Source organism: Canis lupus, unplaced genomic scaffold, assembly GCF_011100685.1.
Source record: "Canis lupus familiaris isolate Mischka breed German Shepherd unplaced genomic scaffold, alternate assembly UU_Cfam_GSD_1.0 chrUn_S1546H1734, whole genome shotgun sequence".
NCBI lineage: Eukaryota > Metazoa > Chordata > Mammalia > Carnivora > Canidae > Canis > Canis lupus.
Window position 1 is genome coordinate 266,224 of NW_023330385.1, and position 16,482 is coordinate 282,705.

The window sequence follows — 16,482 nt, forward strand, 5'->3', positions numbered from 1 at the left end:
TTTCATAAAATTTTAATGGATTCTAGTAAGAGATAATAGAGGAATATTGGAAAAAGTGGTCAAAGACATAATAGCTAAGAAATTCTAATATAAATAAAAATTGACACAGAGGATACAAAAATATGATTTATGAATCTAACAAAACTTAGGAAAGAAGAAAAAAGGAACCAGGAGAAATCTTTGATGAAATAAAAATACAAAATATGGTTTGTCAGTATAACTCGAAATACACTATAATGACAATAAATGTAATAGATTAAATCGCTTTAATAAATATCAGAAATTATCAGTGTGGATATAAAAAATCAGTTATATGCTGCTTACAGGGGACACATCTACACACACAACCTAAAACAGAAAATATAAAAAGAAAAAAAAGAAATAGACTAAGCATATATGAACCAAAAAAAAAAAGCTAGTGCAACAATATCTGTCAAAGGCGAGTATGAAGTTGAAGCATTAATGCGAATAAAGCAAATAAGTTATAATTTATAATTCATGAAAAGGCTATAGAAATTATAAATTTGTATGTGCCTAATAATATAGACTTAAACCATAAAACACCAAAAGCCAGCAACTACGAAAACTCAGAATTACAAAATAAAAGTGAAAAGCTCACAGAGGGATCCCTGGGGGGCACAGTGGTTTTGCGCCTGCCTTTGGCCCAGGGCGCGATCCTGGAGACCCGGGATCGAGTCCCACATTGGGCTCCCGGTGCATGGAGCCTGCTTCTCCCTCTGCCTATGTCTCTGCCTCTCTCTCTCTCTCTCTCTCTCTGTGATTATCACAAATAAATAAAAATTTTAAAAAAAGCTCACAGAAGCATAATGGCAAAATTTAACACCTCTCTCAGAAACTGCATATTTGGAGAATATATAGAGAATTTGAGTAACACGTATGACATAATTGTGAGTTTCCATATCCCTGCACTCAAAAGAGAATACAACAGAGAATACACATTCTCCTAAAGCATGCATGCAACATTTTAAATATTTATAAAATTAACTGTACACTCTCAGTCACAAAGAGTCATAGTTATTCAAACCATATTATCTGATTACAGTGCAGTTTAATTAGAAATTAACTATTACAGCTAGTAATTAAAATCCTACAGGTTAGAAAATCTGAAAAAAAAAAAACCCAAAAGCTTAAATAATGACTAGGTTAAAAAAGACTTCACAAGGAAAATCATAAACTGTAATGGTTTTATCAACAAACTAAAATATGAAAAATAAATTTGTGAGGTATAGCTAAAGCAATACTTAGAAGTTATGAATAGTCTTAAATATATTTACTACAATTAGCTAGCATTTAATCCAAGAAGCTAGATGAAGAAATCAAAGGAGTAAGAAAGTTGAAGCAACAGAATTATAAAAACAAAACACAAATTAATAAGCCTGGGAAAAACATTTATGGAGATGATTTAAAAAATCAATTTCTTTGAAAGCTAATAAACTAGGTAAGCCTCTAGAAAGTTTGACTAGATGTGTACACACATAAATGTATCATCATATAATGTTGTACTACTGTTCAGCCACTTGGACTGAGTGAACCAGATCATCAATACAGAGGAATCACAGATAAAATTGCTGAATGCTAAGAATTTCTGTACTTTAGGGACCTCTGGGTGACTCAGCGATTGAGCACCTGCCTGCCTTTGGCTCAGGGTGTGATCCTGGTCTGGGGATCGAGTCCCGCATCTGGCTCCCTGTGAGGAGCCTGTTCCTCCCTCTGTCTGTGTCTCTGCCTCTCTATCGGTATCTTATGAATAAATACAAAATCTTAAAATTTCTGTCGTTTGTTTACTTATTCATTTAACAGTGTTCTGTATGTTTACATATACAATTCAATGTGTGCGTTTGTGTATGCATGGGTATGTGGTAGATATTTATATGATCAAGTTACCTACAACATGTTCTTCAGAAGTATGAAGCACATGGTGAAGTGTAAGCATTTTTAAATCTTCCAAGAATTTAAATTGATGTATGTGTGCTTGGAGTTTCTTTCTTTCCCCTTTCTCCTAATCCTAGTCTTTCCTTGCACAGAGATAATTATTATCCTGAGGATGGTGTTGCTTTGTTTTGTTTATTTATTTCCCAACTAGTTTTATACTTTTACATTTTGGAAAACCTCCCATTCTTATAAAGCAGTTTCTCTTTATCCACTTTAAGAAATTACAATTTTCCTTTGGCAGTTTGGTTTTTCTACTTGTTTCTTTTATTTGACAAAGGAATGACTTCATTCTTTAAAAGAGTAAGCCAACTAAATTAATACTGACATTGAGGCCCAAGACTATGAAGAAACCAATTTGCTCGTAGCACCAGTTATGCTATGGGTAAGTAAAACAAAACAAAACTGGAAAATAGTCACCATCCACTATAAATCTTCAGAGTATTTATTGGCCCATTCGACTAGCATAGAAAGAATTACAGAAAAATATAAAAGGCATTGTTCAGTGCTCTCTGAAAAAAAGCTGGTTTCTTGTACTGGTATATATTCCATTCACCAAATTCTTACATGTTCCTCGTATGAATAAAAACTGAGTGTTATTAGAGAGAGAGAGGGAGAGAGAGAGAGAGAGAGAGAGAGAGATTCATCATGGTAATTGATCCACCAATTTTGAGAAATAGTTTTCTTATACTGGTAGCCTGTGAGTAACTTTCTTTCTGGAATAAAGTAAGATAGTCATTCTAAGTACCTTTATTTTACTTTTAGACATGTTTAACCTTAACTGTATCACTAAGTGCATATTAACTAATGATTACACACATCTTACTCCCAGGTATGGTAAAGGCCAATGGGGAACACCTAATTGCCTGTCACTCATTCTAGATTATGCAGTTAGATCCTTTTACAGTTTATCAGAGTTCTCAGGATCTTTTCTTCAAAATTAAGAAATGAATTGCTGTTCTCAGAGATATTATGCTGGAGTATCCTGAGGGCAAAACTAACATTTATTAACTATTTCCCTATGTCAGAAATCTCTTCTATGAGTCACAATTGACAAATTAGTTGTTTCAGCTTTTCTATACCTCCTTGTATTTCTATCTCCTCTTCTTGTCAATTTCTTTCTTTCCTTTTTTTCCAATATCTTCCTTGGTTTAAAAACTCACAGATGCCTTACCCAGCTATGTGTTTTGCCCCTTTTATTCTGGATTGTTGATATTTAAATTTCATACAAACATGCAATTATTCCCAAATATATCACACCAATATCACGTTGTTTGTATAATGAATAAAAATAGTCTATCCAAGAACATGTGACTCAGCCTGTGAAGTCATATCTAAAACAATTACTCAAACCTATGTCTTATTGTCGCCCCCTAAAATTTCATGTGCTGTGTTCAACCTCATGTTTTAAAACTTGCAGTTTCTACCAGTCTCTATAAAATCTCTATACTCTTAGAAAATTGAACATATTAATTCGTACATTTTTTTGAGTAGACATTTAGCCAGGCTTTAAAAGTACTATAAAACTAACACAAGATACAGTTGTTTACCTCAGGAATTTGGATTTTCTGTATAACGTATGAACACATCAGCATAATTCCTGATGGTCAAAGCAGCATGTGAGCCACTGTCTAGTAGGGTTAGGTGCTCATATTTTATAAAGAAAAAATTAAATTGAGATCAGAAAGGCTTTGTGAAATTACTGGGATTGGAGAACCCAAATGGCTAGCCTACATAGTGTGTGGCAATGCAGAGTCCAAGAAGAGGTGAGAATTATAGTAGAAAAGTGAGTGTGCTGTGTTCAGGAACCAAGGATATGTCTGACCCAGCTAAACTAAAGGATCTGCACTGGGAAAGAGTGAAGACAATACTAATTACTAGAGCAGGCTGCATTGGGGAGGATTTTAAAGATGAGATTTTTTTTTTTGGACAAAAAAAGGAAAACACCAAAGATTTATTGAAATCCATTGATGGCTTCTAAGCAGGGAGTGGAATGTTAAACTATGACTTAAGAAATAAATTTAGAGGGATCCCTGGGTGGCGCAGCGGTTTGGCGCCTGCCTTTGGCCCAGGGCGCGATCCTGGAGACCCGGGATCGAATCCCACATCGGGCTCCCTGCATGGAGCCTGCTTCTCCCTCTGCCTGTGTCTCTGCCTCTCTCTCTCTCTCTGTGTGTGACTATCATAAATAAATAAAATCTTTAAAAAAAAAAAGAAATAAATTTAGAGAAATGTTTATTAATGTTCCAAGGAACATTAATTAATGGGGTCACTTCGAAAGAGTCAAATAATGTCAACTAAATGTGGAATAAACTGGCACATTTGACTTCCAAGAGGAAAGCATGAACTTCCCAAACCTATTTGACAAGGGAACCCTTTCTGGGAAAGGGAAAACAATGCATGGATCATATATTCTATATGCACTGATACCACTCTCAGTCTATACACAGGCATGTGTAAGAAATGTACAGTTCTGTAGTACTAAATAGCTCACTTGATGTCTAGTTTGATTCTCTGGTCCTGGGAAATTGGTCTGTACTCCTGTTGCTGAGGCATGTCTTTCAGACCCAGTGGCTTTCTATTTCTTCCATACTATTCTGGGACTGATGGAGATACTTTTACTAACTGATCTGTTCCATGTTGAGGTATAAGAAACTCTGCGTGGATGTAGAGGGCCCCATCTCTCTTAGACATGTCAGCTCACTATTCTGTGAGGAATTTCTGCTTCCTTTTGGTTTCCATCCAGGAATGGTGCAGATATCCCATGTACCTGCCTAGTGGTTTTGGGCTTTTCCCATGAGATTGCCACGTAAATCTTCTACTCTATGTCACAAATCATTTTTGTTTCTTAGAAAGCTAAATCTGTAAAACTCATAAGCAGCAAAGAACTCCATTTTCCTCATATTCTCCTCTTGCTTCTATGTCCGAGGAGGTGATTTAGTTGCCTTGTAAGCAGATTAAGACAGGAAGAAGGATGAGGGAAGGAACACCTGAGGTAAAAAAATGAGTTAGTATTTCAAAGATTCTACCTACCATGCTTGGAATACTACTTAGGAAATGCTGGTGTGGAGAACTGAGGATGAAAAGCCAGTGAAGGAAAGGATATGTGTGGTACTGGTGCTGCAGTGAGTTTTATGATGTGTTGTCTCAAGAAATATTGCCTCCTCGTCTTGTAAACCACCACCTTTGGCGTGGTCCTTTGCACAGTCCTCTCCCACATTAACTCTTGAAAAGTCCCTCTTGCTTCTGGGAACTCTTCCTCCACCATATGAAAGGAGGAGAAGCTACCTTATTGAAGACATGGGGACCAATTGAGAGACAGCGCCAGTAGACAGACACCTAGGTAAGCTCCAGAGGAGCTTGAGGCTAACTGCAAGTGCACTGGTGACCTCAGCTGAGACCAGAACTGCTCAGATGAGCCTCCACTGAAGTGTTATGTGAATCATAGCCAAAGGAAATGGTTGTCAAGCTTACTGAGTTATGGAATGATTATTATTCATATAAATACATACAACACAACACAATACAAAACTATGTAATATGATAGATATGGTAGGCATTGAAGATAGAGGAAATAATTTGTGGGAAGATTTCCTCAATATGAATATATGGGACCAATGAAAAACCTTTAAATGGAAATAGCTGGATCGTGGAAGGGGTTCATTTTTCACTCATGGGAAGAATAAAGAAAAAGGAAGTGTCAAGTATCATTATGGAGATTCCAGTCTTCAATGACTTAGTAAACTATAGACATGTAGGTGGATGGACCCATGCCAGATGGGGACTTGGTAGCATTCTGCAGTTGTGCCTTTTTGGAAATCACTCTCTCTCTCTCACTGGCTTGGATTCAACAGGTGGTTTTTCTGTCACTGATGAAATAAAAAACAAACATTTGTCTTATAACAGCATACTGTCAGACATGACACTAGACTCATCTTAATTCCTAATGATATGGATTACACTAAAGAAAAAATGAACACATGTTAAAAGTATGGAGGGATTGAGGATATGTGTCTCCAGGTTCTGAATCTAAACTCCGTTTAACAAAATTGGGTTTTGCCAGTGAGCTGCGATTAGCGAGGCTCCAATAATACTCACACTAGTCTCAGGGAAACTTCTCCTAGTTCCATTAACTGCTTTTTCAGAAATGTATTTTACATATATTATTTTATTTAATCTGTAGAACATTTCTAAGATTTAGACATTATTTTTATCCACATTTTAGGGATGAATGGACTGATATTATATTGTTATTAATAATAATAATAATAATATTATTATTATTATTACTAGTAGTCATAGTAGTATTAGTATTTTGCAAGGAGTCTTCAGGTGGGCAGTGTGTGGTGAAAACAGAAAGTATTTCTAATGTAAGGGGCTTTTAACTCCTACAGCAGCTTCCTTAAATTTTGATTTCATGAAGTGTTTTCCAGTGTGTCAAGTTCTTAATCAGTTATGCCTATGTCAGTTCGTGGGCAATCATAATGAAAGACACCAATCACAGCTTCACATACTCATGTGCAGAAAAAGCTAGAAGTCTCCACCTTTAAAACAGATGCTACCACAAGAACAGATTCACTATCCAAGTTAACTCTGTCCCCAGAATTTAGTTTCTGCTTTAGGATTCTGCATGATTTTATACTGGCTGATTTTTTGAAGATGCCTCTGTGACTGTCATTTAACATATTCTGTTAGGATTCATGGATTCATACTTGGCACAGGATGAGTCTTTAGGCTTAGGTAAGATGTTTTCAGTTGTTAGATTAGGTAGACTCAGTTGAAAGAGACCGGAGACTACTGTGAGTTCAGAAGACAATGGGAAAATATGAAGATGATTCATGCACACAGAGTCCATTTTGACTGATCTGAACAGGCCTACACGGGCCTCTGGGAAAAAGTGGAATGGACAAAAAGTTGTCCTGCTGTATTGGCCTCATGACTCTGCAGTAGCTAAATCAAATGACACTACCAAAGCTTCTCAGCCACAGCCAGGGGCTGTCTATTGATTTCCCCATTTGGGGTAGGTTTGCATGAGAACACTTGGCCTCTCTGAGGTCCCCCTCCACAGGAAGGCAATAAAAGACCAGCCTGAGACCTACCAGAATTGGGAAGGGCAAGTTGTCATTACTACAGATATCCGCGAGAGGGAACTCCAAAGCGCTCTCTGGGTTCTGCAGAAGGCTCAGCTGTGCACTTGTTCCAGCAAATACCACCGCAGCACCAAAAGGCTAACCTTCTGAAAAGACTTCTTTTAGTGGTCTTCTGGCCTGAATCTAAGGAAGAAGGGAGGTTAGTGTATTTTCATTCACTTAGCCTTATTTTCACCATTGCCATTATACAGCATGTTCATTGTAGTGGCTAGAGGAGGGAAACGGAGTCATTTGTTGTGTACAACTCTCCACGTTCTGATGTTGGCTAACAGCATCGTTATGGTGTTGAAGAGTTCTTCCTCATATCCTTCAGACTGATCTGAGACTCGATCAGATTGAAGGTCAGTATTTCCTGTGCCATCAGTTACTGTCTTTGCAATGCAACAGGAGACACTGAACCTGTAGATGTTTGTTTTCTATTGGAGTGATCAGTGGGTTCAGGTGTCAGATCTGATTTTAAAGACTAGAAGGATTTGGTATGCAAATCAAACTGAGTGTGGTAATCCTCTGCTTTCACAGCCAGTCTCCCCTCAGCCTGATTTCCTCTTTGACTTTCTGAGTGCTCAAGTTCTAACATCCAAAGGATCTGCCTCTCAGGACACAATCTGCCTGACCCTACTTCTCTGTTGCTCTGCTCTGGGCCATCTTCAAGGATGACTTTCTGCAGTCAGGGTCCAAGGGAAATAGTCATTACATGCTGGCTATGTGGTGGCTGTGTTCCCTTGTGATACCACACCAACCCACCCAGAGATGATGTTTTCGGTTAAATAGGTTGAACATTTACTGAAAAGAGCCTAAACCACAATGAAGTGTGGAAACACACTTCCTCACACACACACTCAAACATACATGTATATATAAACCTACACACAAGCACAAGGCTTGAAAGGGAACATAGAATAAGGAAAACAAGGTATCCTGAGGTTATGAATGCATTTATTGACCACCAGTTTCCAGAGATGATTTTTAGTTACTCAACATTCCCTACTGAAGCAAGAACTTTCCAAAGAAAAGTTGATCAGCAGTGAGAAGCTGAGTTCAAAGTTTCTACTGCTCAAAAGAATGTTTCCCTTTGAAGATACCTTAACATTGCTTAAATAACTGAATTCTTTAAGAGTCAACAGATGAGCCAAGGTGTCGAAGGATAAACAGATGAGCAACATTTCACCAAATAACCTTAAACACCTGGCCACTACTCTGCACAAGGCAATAAATGTTCCCAGGATGATTAATTAAAGGGGTCACTTCAAAAGGGTGGAATAATGTCAAATATATGTGGAAGAAAACTGGGGCATTTGACTTCCAAAAGGAAAGTAAGAATTTCCGAGACCTATTTAACAAGGGAAACCTTCCTGGGAAAGATAAAACAATGCATGGATCATATATTCTATATGCACTGATAGCAATCTCCATCTATACACTGGCATAAGTCAGAAATGTACCGTTCTGTAGTTTTAAATAGTTCACTTGATGCCTAGTTTGATTCTCTGTTCCAAGACTGGTAGTGATTTAGGTTTTCTTAATTGCCCCCATGAGTGTGTCTATGTTCTGGAGTCTTCTGGTGCCGGGGAGGCTGTAAATTGGTGAAGTGCCACTTATCTGGTTGCTCTGTGTCATTGGTGTATACTAATAGCTGCTGAAGTGTCCAAATTGCTCTCTGATCCTGGGAAGTTGGTGTGTACTCCTGTTGCTGAGGCATGTCTCTCACACCCAGTGGTTTTTTATTTCTTCCAACTATTCTGGGACTGATGGAGATACTTTTACTAACTGATGTGTTCCATGTTGAGGTATAAGAAACTGCATGGACATAGAGTGCCCCATCTTTCCTGGACATGTCAGCTTGCTATTCTGTCAGGAATTATTGCTTCCTTTAGGTTTCTATCCAGGGAAAGGTTCAGATATCCTATATTCCTACCCTGTGGTTTTGGCTTTTCCCATGAGATTGCCACCTAAATCTTCTACTCTATGCCACGAATCATTTTTGTTTCCTAGAAAGCCAACTCTGATAAACTCATAAGCAACATGGAGATCCCTTTTCCTCATATTCTCCTCTTGCTTCTATGTCCGAGGAGGTGATTTAGTTGCCTCTTAAGACAGCTTAAGACAGGAAGAAGGATGAGGGAAGGAATACCTGAGGTAAAAAAATGAGTTAGTATTTCAAAGATTCTTCCTACCCTACTTGGAATACTCCTTAGGAAATGCTGGTGTACAGAACTGAGGAGGAAAAGCCAGTGAAGGAAAGGATATGTGTGTAATGGTGTTGCTGTGAGTTTTATGATGTGTGGTCTTAAGAAATAAAGCCTCCTCGTCTTGTAAACCACCACCTTTGGCGTGGTCCTTTGCACAGTCCTCTCCCACATTAACTCTTGAAAAGTCCCTCTTGCTTCTGGGAACTCTTCCTCCACCATATGAAAGGAGGAGAAGCTACCTTATTGAAGACATGGGGACCAATTGAGAGCCAGCGCCAATACACAAACACCTAGGTTAGCTCCAGATGAGCTGCAGGCTAACTGCAAGTGCACAAGTTCCCTCAGCTGAGACCAGAACTGCTCAGATGAACCTCCACTGATGTGTTATGTGAATCATAACCAAAGAAATGGTTGTCTAACCTACTAGGTTATGGAATGATTTTTATTATCCATATAAAAGTATACAACACAACACAGTACAATACAATTCAAAAACCATGTCATAGGATATGATAGGCATTGAAGAAAGAGGAGATAATTTGTGGGAAGATTTCCTCAATATGAATATATGGGACCAAGGGAAAAACTTTAAATGGAAATAGCTGGGTCTTGGAAAGGGTTCATTTCTCATTCATTGGAAAAAGAGATAAAGAGGAAGTGTCAAGGGTCATTATGGAGATTCCAGTCTTCAGTGACTTACTAAACTATAGACATGTGGGTGGATGGACCCATGCCAGATGGGGACTTGGTAGCATTCTGCAGTTGTGCTCTTTTGGAAATCACTATCACTCTCACAGGCTTGGATTCAACAGTTTGTTTTTCTGTCAGTGATGACACGAAAAACAAACATTTGTCTTACACCAGCACTGACTCATCTTAATTCCTGATGACACGGATTATCCAAAAGCTTCCCTCAACACAATGAGGTATATGTCGTAAAACTAAGACATGTCAAAAGTATGGAGGGATTGATGATGTGTGTCTCCAGGTTCTGAATCTAAACTCCGTTTTACAAAAAATGGGGTGTTGCCAATGAGCTGTGATTAGCTAGGCTCCAATAATACTCGCACTAGTCTCAGGGGAACTTCTCCTAGTTCTATTCATTGCCATCTAGAAATGTGTTTTACATCCTTTATCTTATTGAATCTTGACAACATTTCTAAGATTTAGACATTATTTTTATCCACATTTTAGGCATGAATAAAGTGATACCGAGCTAGAGTAATTGGCAAAAGGTCGTATAGCTGATAAATGGGGCACTGGAGTTTGTACTCTGGAGAGGTAGTTTGACATCAAGTCAAGTCCTTTTCTCTCAATGATGCTGGTTTTTTTCGACTCATTTTACAATACACAATACACAAATACACAAAATACACAATACACAAATACCTAGGTTTGACATCAAGTCAAGTCCTTTTCTCTCAATGACGCTGGTTCTTTTCAACTCATTTTAAAGAGCACCAGAATCCTGTGGTGCCTCAAGAGCCATTGATCAAAAAGAGGATGGAGCAGGAATAAAACCCCCCTGCTCTGGTTTCAACCAGAGCACATTTATATATTATAAGTAGAAATTAATAATTATGCATTATATGCTTAACAACATATATAATATAGATGTGGGATCCATTTAAAATTGTGTTAAAAAAAATCCCCAAACACTGTATCATACCATGCTATTTCCTAATACTGCCAGAAATGTCTTGAAGTTTCTATGCTTTCTTGGGTCTCCAACAGTGTAAAACTTCCCTTGACCTGTTAGCCAGCCTTCAGAGAAGGAGCAGCTGGGAATCATTGCCCTGGGGATGCTCTGGGCTCCAGAACAGGGCTAAGTATCTGCCATGACCCCTGGCAACCTTGCTGTCTGTGTCTCCCTAAAGCCTATTAAACTATTCACAGTACCTGCAGCCTTCTCATTGTTATGACAACTCTTTGAATTCTCTCCCAAGAGAGAAGTGATGTCTTCTCCAAATATCCCGAGGCAATTTTCATACAAAAATTGTATAAGAGAAGCCTGTAATGCAAAAAGAACACAATGGGGTGCTCTTTTTCATATGGAAGAGTTAGAAGTCACATTTTGTTTATAGACCTTGGATCTAACCAAAAATGTGAAAGACTTCTATGAAAACTTCAGAGTTGATAAAAATATATAGAAACCCAAGTTCTCTAATAAAATAAGAAAGCATGATACTTTCTCTTGTACTTTGAGTACAGATTTTAAAATACTACTAGTCAGTGGGCTAAAGTCCTAATTTGTGACATTTAATAACTAATATTGTGATACCAGTGGTTACATCTTTAAAACTAGGATAGCTTTCAAAGTAACCTACCTTCTTAAAGTTTACTTATTTTGTAAACTTCTGCTTCCAGAAAATATTGGGTTGTAACTTAGGATAATATCTGATTAAAATGTATAAAGCATAGACAAAATCCTATGAAATCCATTTCTTATATAGGGAAGAATATTTTTTTGGAATGTGGATACTCCTGTGGATATTTTTTTTATGTTTTCTTTTTCTTTTTCTATTCTTTTCTTTTTTTTTTTGAGTAAAAACTCACAGGGCTGGGGAGAAAACATGTCTGTCTGTCTAACTGCAGTCCCTTCTCAGGTCTTGCTTTGCCTAACGCTGGCTCTTGGCATGAGCTTGGGGAAAAGCTGCCATCTTATTAGGCATGTGTGGCTTCATTAGGATGTTCTGGAATATCTCACTAGTTTCTGTCTGATGTAGCAGAGGCAAAAGAGTAGCCAAGTATTTTTCTAAATGAGCCACAACTTGCAGAGCAAAGGCAATGTGTTTGGATCCATGGGTGCTCATAGTGCCCGAGACACCTAGGATGTGCCAGTAACAACCACAGGAGCTAGGTCTTGTTACCATTGTGTCATGAGGAAGCCATGCCTTCGCTCAAGTTTACAAGTTCCCCCCTCAAGGATCAGGCTGAGATTTGAACCTTGGCTTGTCAAACTCTAGAGCCAAGGTCTTTTCTACCATATTATATCACTCTTCTCTCTCTTTTGTTTAGTCAGTCTAGTATTGAATCTCTTGGATGGGAAAGAAGTGACTCAACTGCTCTGTGTTTCCCACTTTAACAACACCCCTTCCCATATTCCACCAGAGAAGGATGGCAAACTCTGCCATTCCAAGGAAGCCTATGAAGATGTGCACTTTTCAGAACTGATCCATCCAATTTACTACTACACATTTCAGATTCAAAGCATGGATTCTAAACCCCAGGGGACACATATGAGAGCTCTCCCTACCTTTTTTACGAAGTTCTCTTCCAATTCCAAGCTGCCAGAATTAGGTGGACAAAGAATGCTTGGGGCTATACACACTGATAAATCATAAGGTGTTATCTGGTTGGGTGAGGATTCTTGCTCAATGCTGTATAACACTCCAAAAAGGTACCGCAAGACAACAACATTCACATTTGGCAGCTGAGCTAGAAGCCTAAAGTCAGAAAGATGCACTTTTGAATAAGGCAAGCCATTGCACTTAGCAGCTGGAAGTATAGAGACAGAGAGCAGAGAACATCTTACTAGAACTAGTATACAACCTGCTGTAGCAGAGTTCCAGGCATGAATGTATACAAATATGTTTTACCGAATTCAATTTCTGAGCTAACCCACTCCAGTTGAATGTTTGACAAACTGAAGGCTATACTATGGGCTGTTGATGCTCTGGCATCTCTCTTAGGCCACTGACTTTTGTCTACCATTTTCATATATTCAGAAGGTGTACAATGGCTAAGGAGTCCACGTTAATAAGGTCAGGAGAAGAGCAATAATAGCCATAAGGCATGCCTGTATTCTGAAACTGGCCTCCGTGGGTGTGAAGAATTGAAACTATTTGGCATTGAATGTTATTTTAGTGGTCAAAGTGGCAAGAAGGAAGCCAATATTTTCCTAATAGTATATTGGCTGTATTTCTGAGCCATGACCAGAGTAGAGTAATTATTGCATCATTACCTCTGGGCTGCATTTATTTTCTCCTCCTCAGTCACTTCGTCAAGAACACCAAGCCATTTTTCATAGAGTTCCGATGAAAGTAAACTTCCTTCGATATTTTCAAGAAAATCCTTATGTGGTTAGAAAAATAAATAAATACATGCAAACAGACACACTCACACAGATGTAGAGACTCACACACACACACAAATATATGTATATATGATACAAAATATATATTGGAAATATCACAGAGAAAACACTTAGTTCAAAACTTCAGTTCAGTCCCTAATTTCTTCATAGATACCCAAACTGTGACCCACACGGAGTTCACCTCATACTCTCCATTGAATTGCACGTGCAAAAACAGGTTGTGGATTTTCTCCAACAAAAACGAAAGCATCAAAGCAGAGCCTACGCTTCAGTGGAAAGGAAGACAAAGCTCCCTTCTATCATATGGCACTTACTCTTTTGTGTGCTTTTTTGCAAACTACTACAAAAGCTACTCTCATCATTGCTTCATTCTTCCTTTCCTTAACTGTACAAAAGTAGATGGTCTAATGGCAAACTCCTGATGTTCCTGAGGATGTATTCATTTCTAGTGTAGACCAATTCTCCAGAGAGTTTGACATGATACTATTCAGGCCAAGGTTGCAGAGTCTGATTCTCCACAAAGATTAGTCAACTTTAGGTAGGGAAAGCTTCAGAAATGTCTAAGAACTCTATGCACACGTGGTCACCATCTTCCTAGTCTGTGCCTATAACACGGAAATAGAAAAGACCCTACTAAGTCTTGCTAGAAACATCAATTGTATGTGTGCACCTTCAAGAGGGAAACACTTATCATGGTATTCAAGTACCTAATGGATGATCATTCTTTTCCTTGTGTCTTGATGCCTATATATATATTTACTGGTGTGTTTTACTCTAGCTCAGTGTAGTAATGGTCAGAGACTATTGCTATCTTTCATATAGTTAAACAGTAATGGGGGACAAGCAAAGACCAAATGTGACAAGGAAGGACCACATATGACCTTGGTTCTAAGAGTGCCATAATAACTGCCTTAATATAGTTTTGTTCAGAGCTGTTAGCAAGTGCCAAGGTAGATGGATTAAATTCTTTGTTCTAGTTTTCAGTTCTTTCTCCATTACCATTTTAGCAATAGAATGGGATATCTGTGATGTAGCTGTATAATTTCCAAATTAATCTAGTTCTTGAGACGATCTATTGAATTTTCAGAATTCCAAACTACCTTTGTCCATTGCACCTACTCCTAAAGTTAGATTTATCAAAAGAGGCATGTAGCTAGAGCTGGTTACTGTGTCGTTATAACCTTGGATGGTGGGCTAGACATCACAAATATTAACAAAAGGATAACCTAGGATCTGGTGAAAGGAGACACAAATGGCAAAATCCTTCCTCCATGACTTATAAAGTAAAAGGCATCAAGAAACAGGAGACAATGATGGTTAACAATGATTGGTCGCCTCACTGAGCCTTTTTATATTCCTCATAAAGTAAACATTTGCTTACTATTGTAAACTTCTAGATCTATTCTGAAATTTTTCATGTGATTTTTCTTTTGGAAACTGCCTTCATTAGGAGCATGGTGAGGAAGTCATCAGAGACAGGATGTTTTCTTTGGTAAACATTATGTATGTGTCAATGTATATTTTGAAATTTCTTATTATTATAGTAGTCACATTAGTATTAGTCTTTTGCATGGAGTCCTCAGGTGGGAGGTGTGTGGTGAAAACAGAAAGTATTTCTAATGTAAGGAGCTTTTACCTTCTACAGTACCTTCCTTAAATTTTGATTTCATGAAGTGTTTTCCAGTTTGACAAGTTCTTAATCAGTTATGCCTATGTTGGTTCTTGGGCAATCATAATGAAAGACACCATCACAGCTTGAGTAACTCATGTGTGGATAAAGCTAGAATTTTCCCCACCTTTAAAACACATGCTACCAGAAGAACAGATTCACTGTCCAAGTTCACTCTGTTCCCAGAATTTAGTTTCTTTCTTAGGATTCTGCATGATTTTATACTGGCTGATTTTCTGAAGATGCCTTCCGTGAGTGGTCATTTTTGATTGATAAGGAAAGCACATAATGTAGGAAAAAAAGAAGAGTATATGGCATTTCATATCCCAAGCCCAGAGCAAAAGCTTGCTTCCTTTTTGAAAGAGCTAGGCTATCGGATGGTATACAGTTTTAGAGCTGCAAGAAGTAAAGTCAATTTAGATTCTTTAGTCAATGTCTCTCTATAGTTTTACCCAAAATCCACCTTACATACACTGAAACTTTGTAATCACTTATTTAAATCAGATTTTTTTCATTGACTTTACCCTTTTAAATCAAACTTCCATGTTTCAAGGCCTTGTGGAATCCTCACCTGTCTCCTACTTTATCAGTCTTTTCTCATTATTCCCTTCCATAGATGCTCTTCCCCATATATGGCAATCTTTTTCTATACTCATTTCCCATTTGTTGATTCCTCTTTAAGTGATTGTATCTTCCATTCCTACTATCTCTATTTCCCTTCCTCTTTAAAAGAAAAGCTCAAATACTCTCTTATTCTCTGATTACATTCCCTTCATGAGTCTTTCAACGTCCTTTGCTCTATCTTCATGTCCTCTCCCTACTGTGTAGAAAGATATAAGGGCTGTAGTCAGATGGACCAAAAGTTCAGAAACCTACTATGCTTCTGATCTATTGTGTAACCTGGGGCACATGCGAACTGTACTGAAAATTTTCTAATCCATTTATAATGTGTGGAGGATGATAGTTCTAGCTACCCCCTAAAATTGCTGTGATGCAAGGACTGGGGTAGCAGCTAGCATGTAACTAACGTGGTTAATTTCTTCACCACTAGGATAACATTCCCAAATCCAGTGCAGGGTTGCAGAGGTCCTGGGTACTCTGCAAATTTCCATACTGACAATTCAGTACACCGATTGGAGATAACACAGGCCAAACTCTGTGGCTGTCATTTAACATGCTCTTTTAGAATTAGCAGATTCATATATGCCTCAGGATGAGTCTTTATGCTTAGGTAAGATGTTTTCAGTTGTTAGATTAAGTAGACTCAGTTGAAAGAGACCTGAGACTACTGTGAGTTTAGGAAGACAACAGCAGAATGTGAAGATGATTCATGCACACAGAGTCCATTTTGACTGATCTGAACAGGCCTACATGGGTCTCTGTGGAAACAAGTGGAATGGACAAAACGTCGTTCAGTGTATTGGCCTC

General features: G+C 38.1%; 1 protein-coding gene across 2 annotated transcripts in view; it reads right to left on the minus strand.

The window, feature by feature from the left end:
• Window positions 1-16,482, minus strand: part of LOC119878368 — a 53,131-nt gene that overhangs the window by 8,913 nt on the left and 27,736 nt on the right. Inside the window, exons 16-20 of one of the 2 annotated variants that reach the window (XM_038588997.1) lie at window positions 13,254-13,363; window positions 12,546-12,735; window positions 11,189-11,300; window positions 7,050-7,223; window positions 5,421-5,819 (exon numbers count right to left, since the gene is read on the minus strand). In XM_038588997.1, coding sequence (XP_038444925.1) covers window positions 7,078-7,223; window positions 11,189-11,300; window positions 12,546-12,735; window positions 13,254-13,363 — 558 coding nt within the window. In that variant the 3' untranslated portion in view covers window positions 5,421-5,819; window positions 7,050-7,077. Of the gene's footprint in view, window positions 1-5,420; window positions 5,820-7,049; window positions 7,224-11,188; window positions 11,301-12,545; window positions 12,736-13,253; window positions 13,364-16,482 lie in introns of those variants that run through there. The other variant, XM_038588998.1, reaches the window with a different exon arrangement.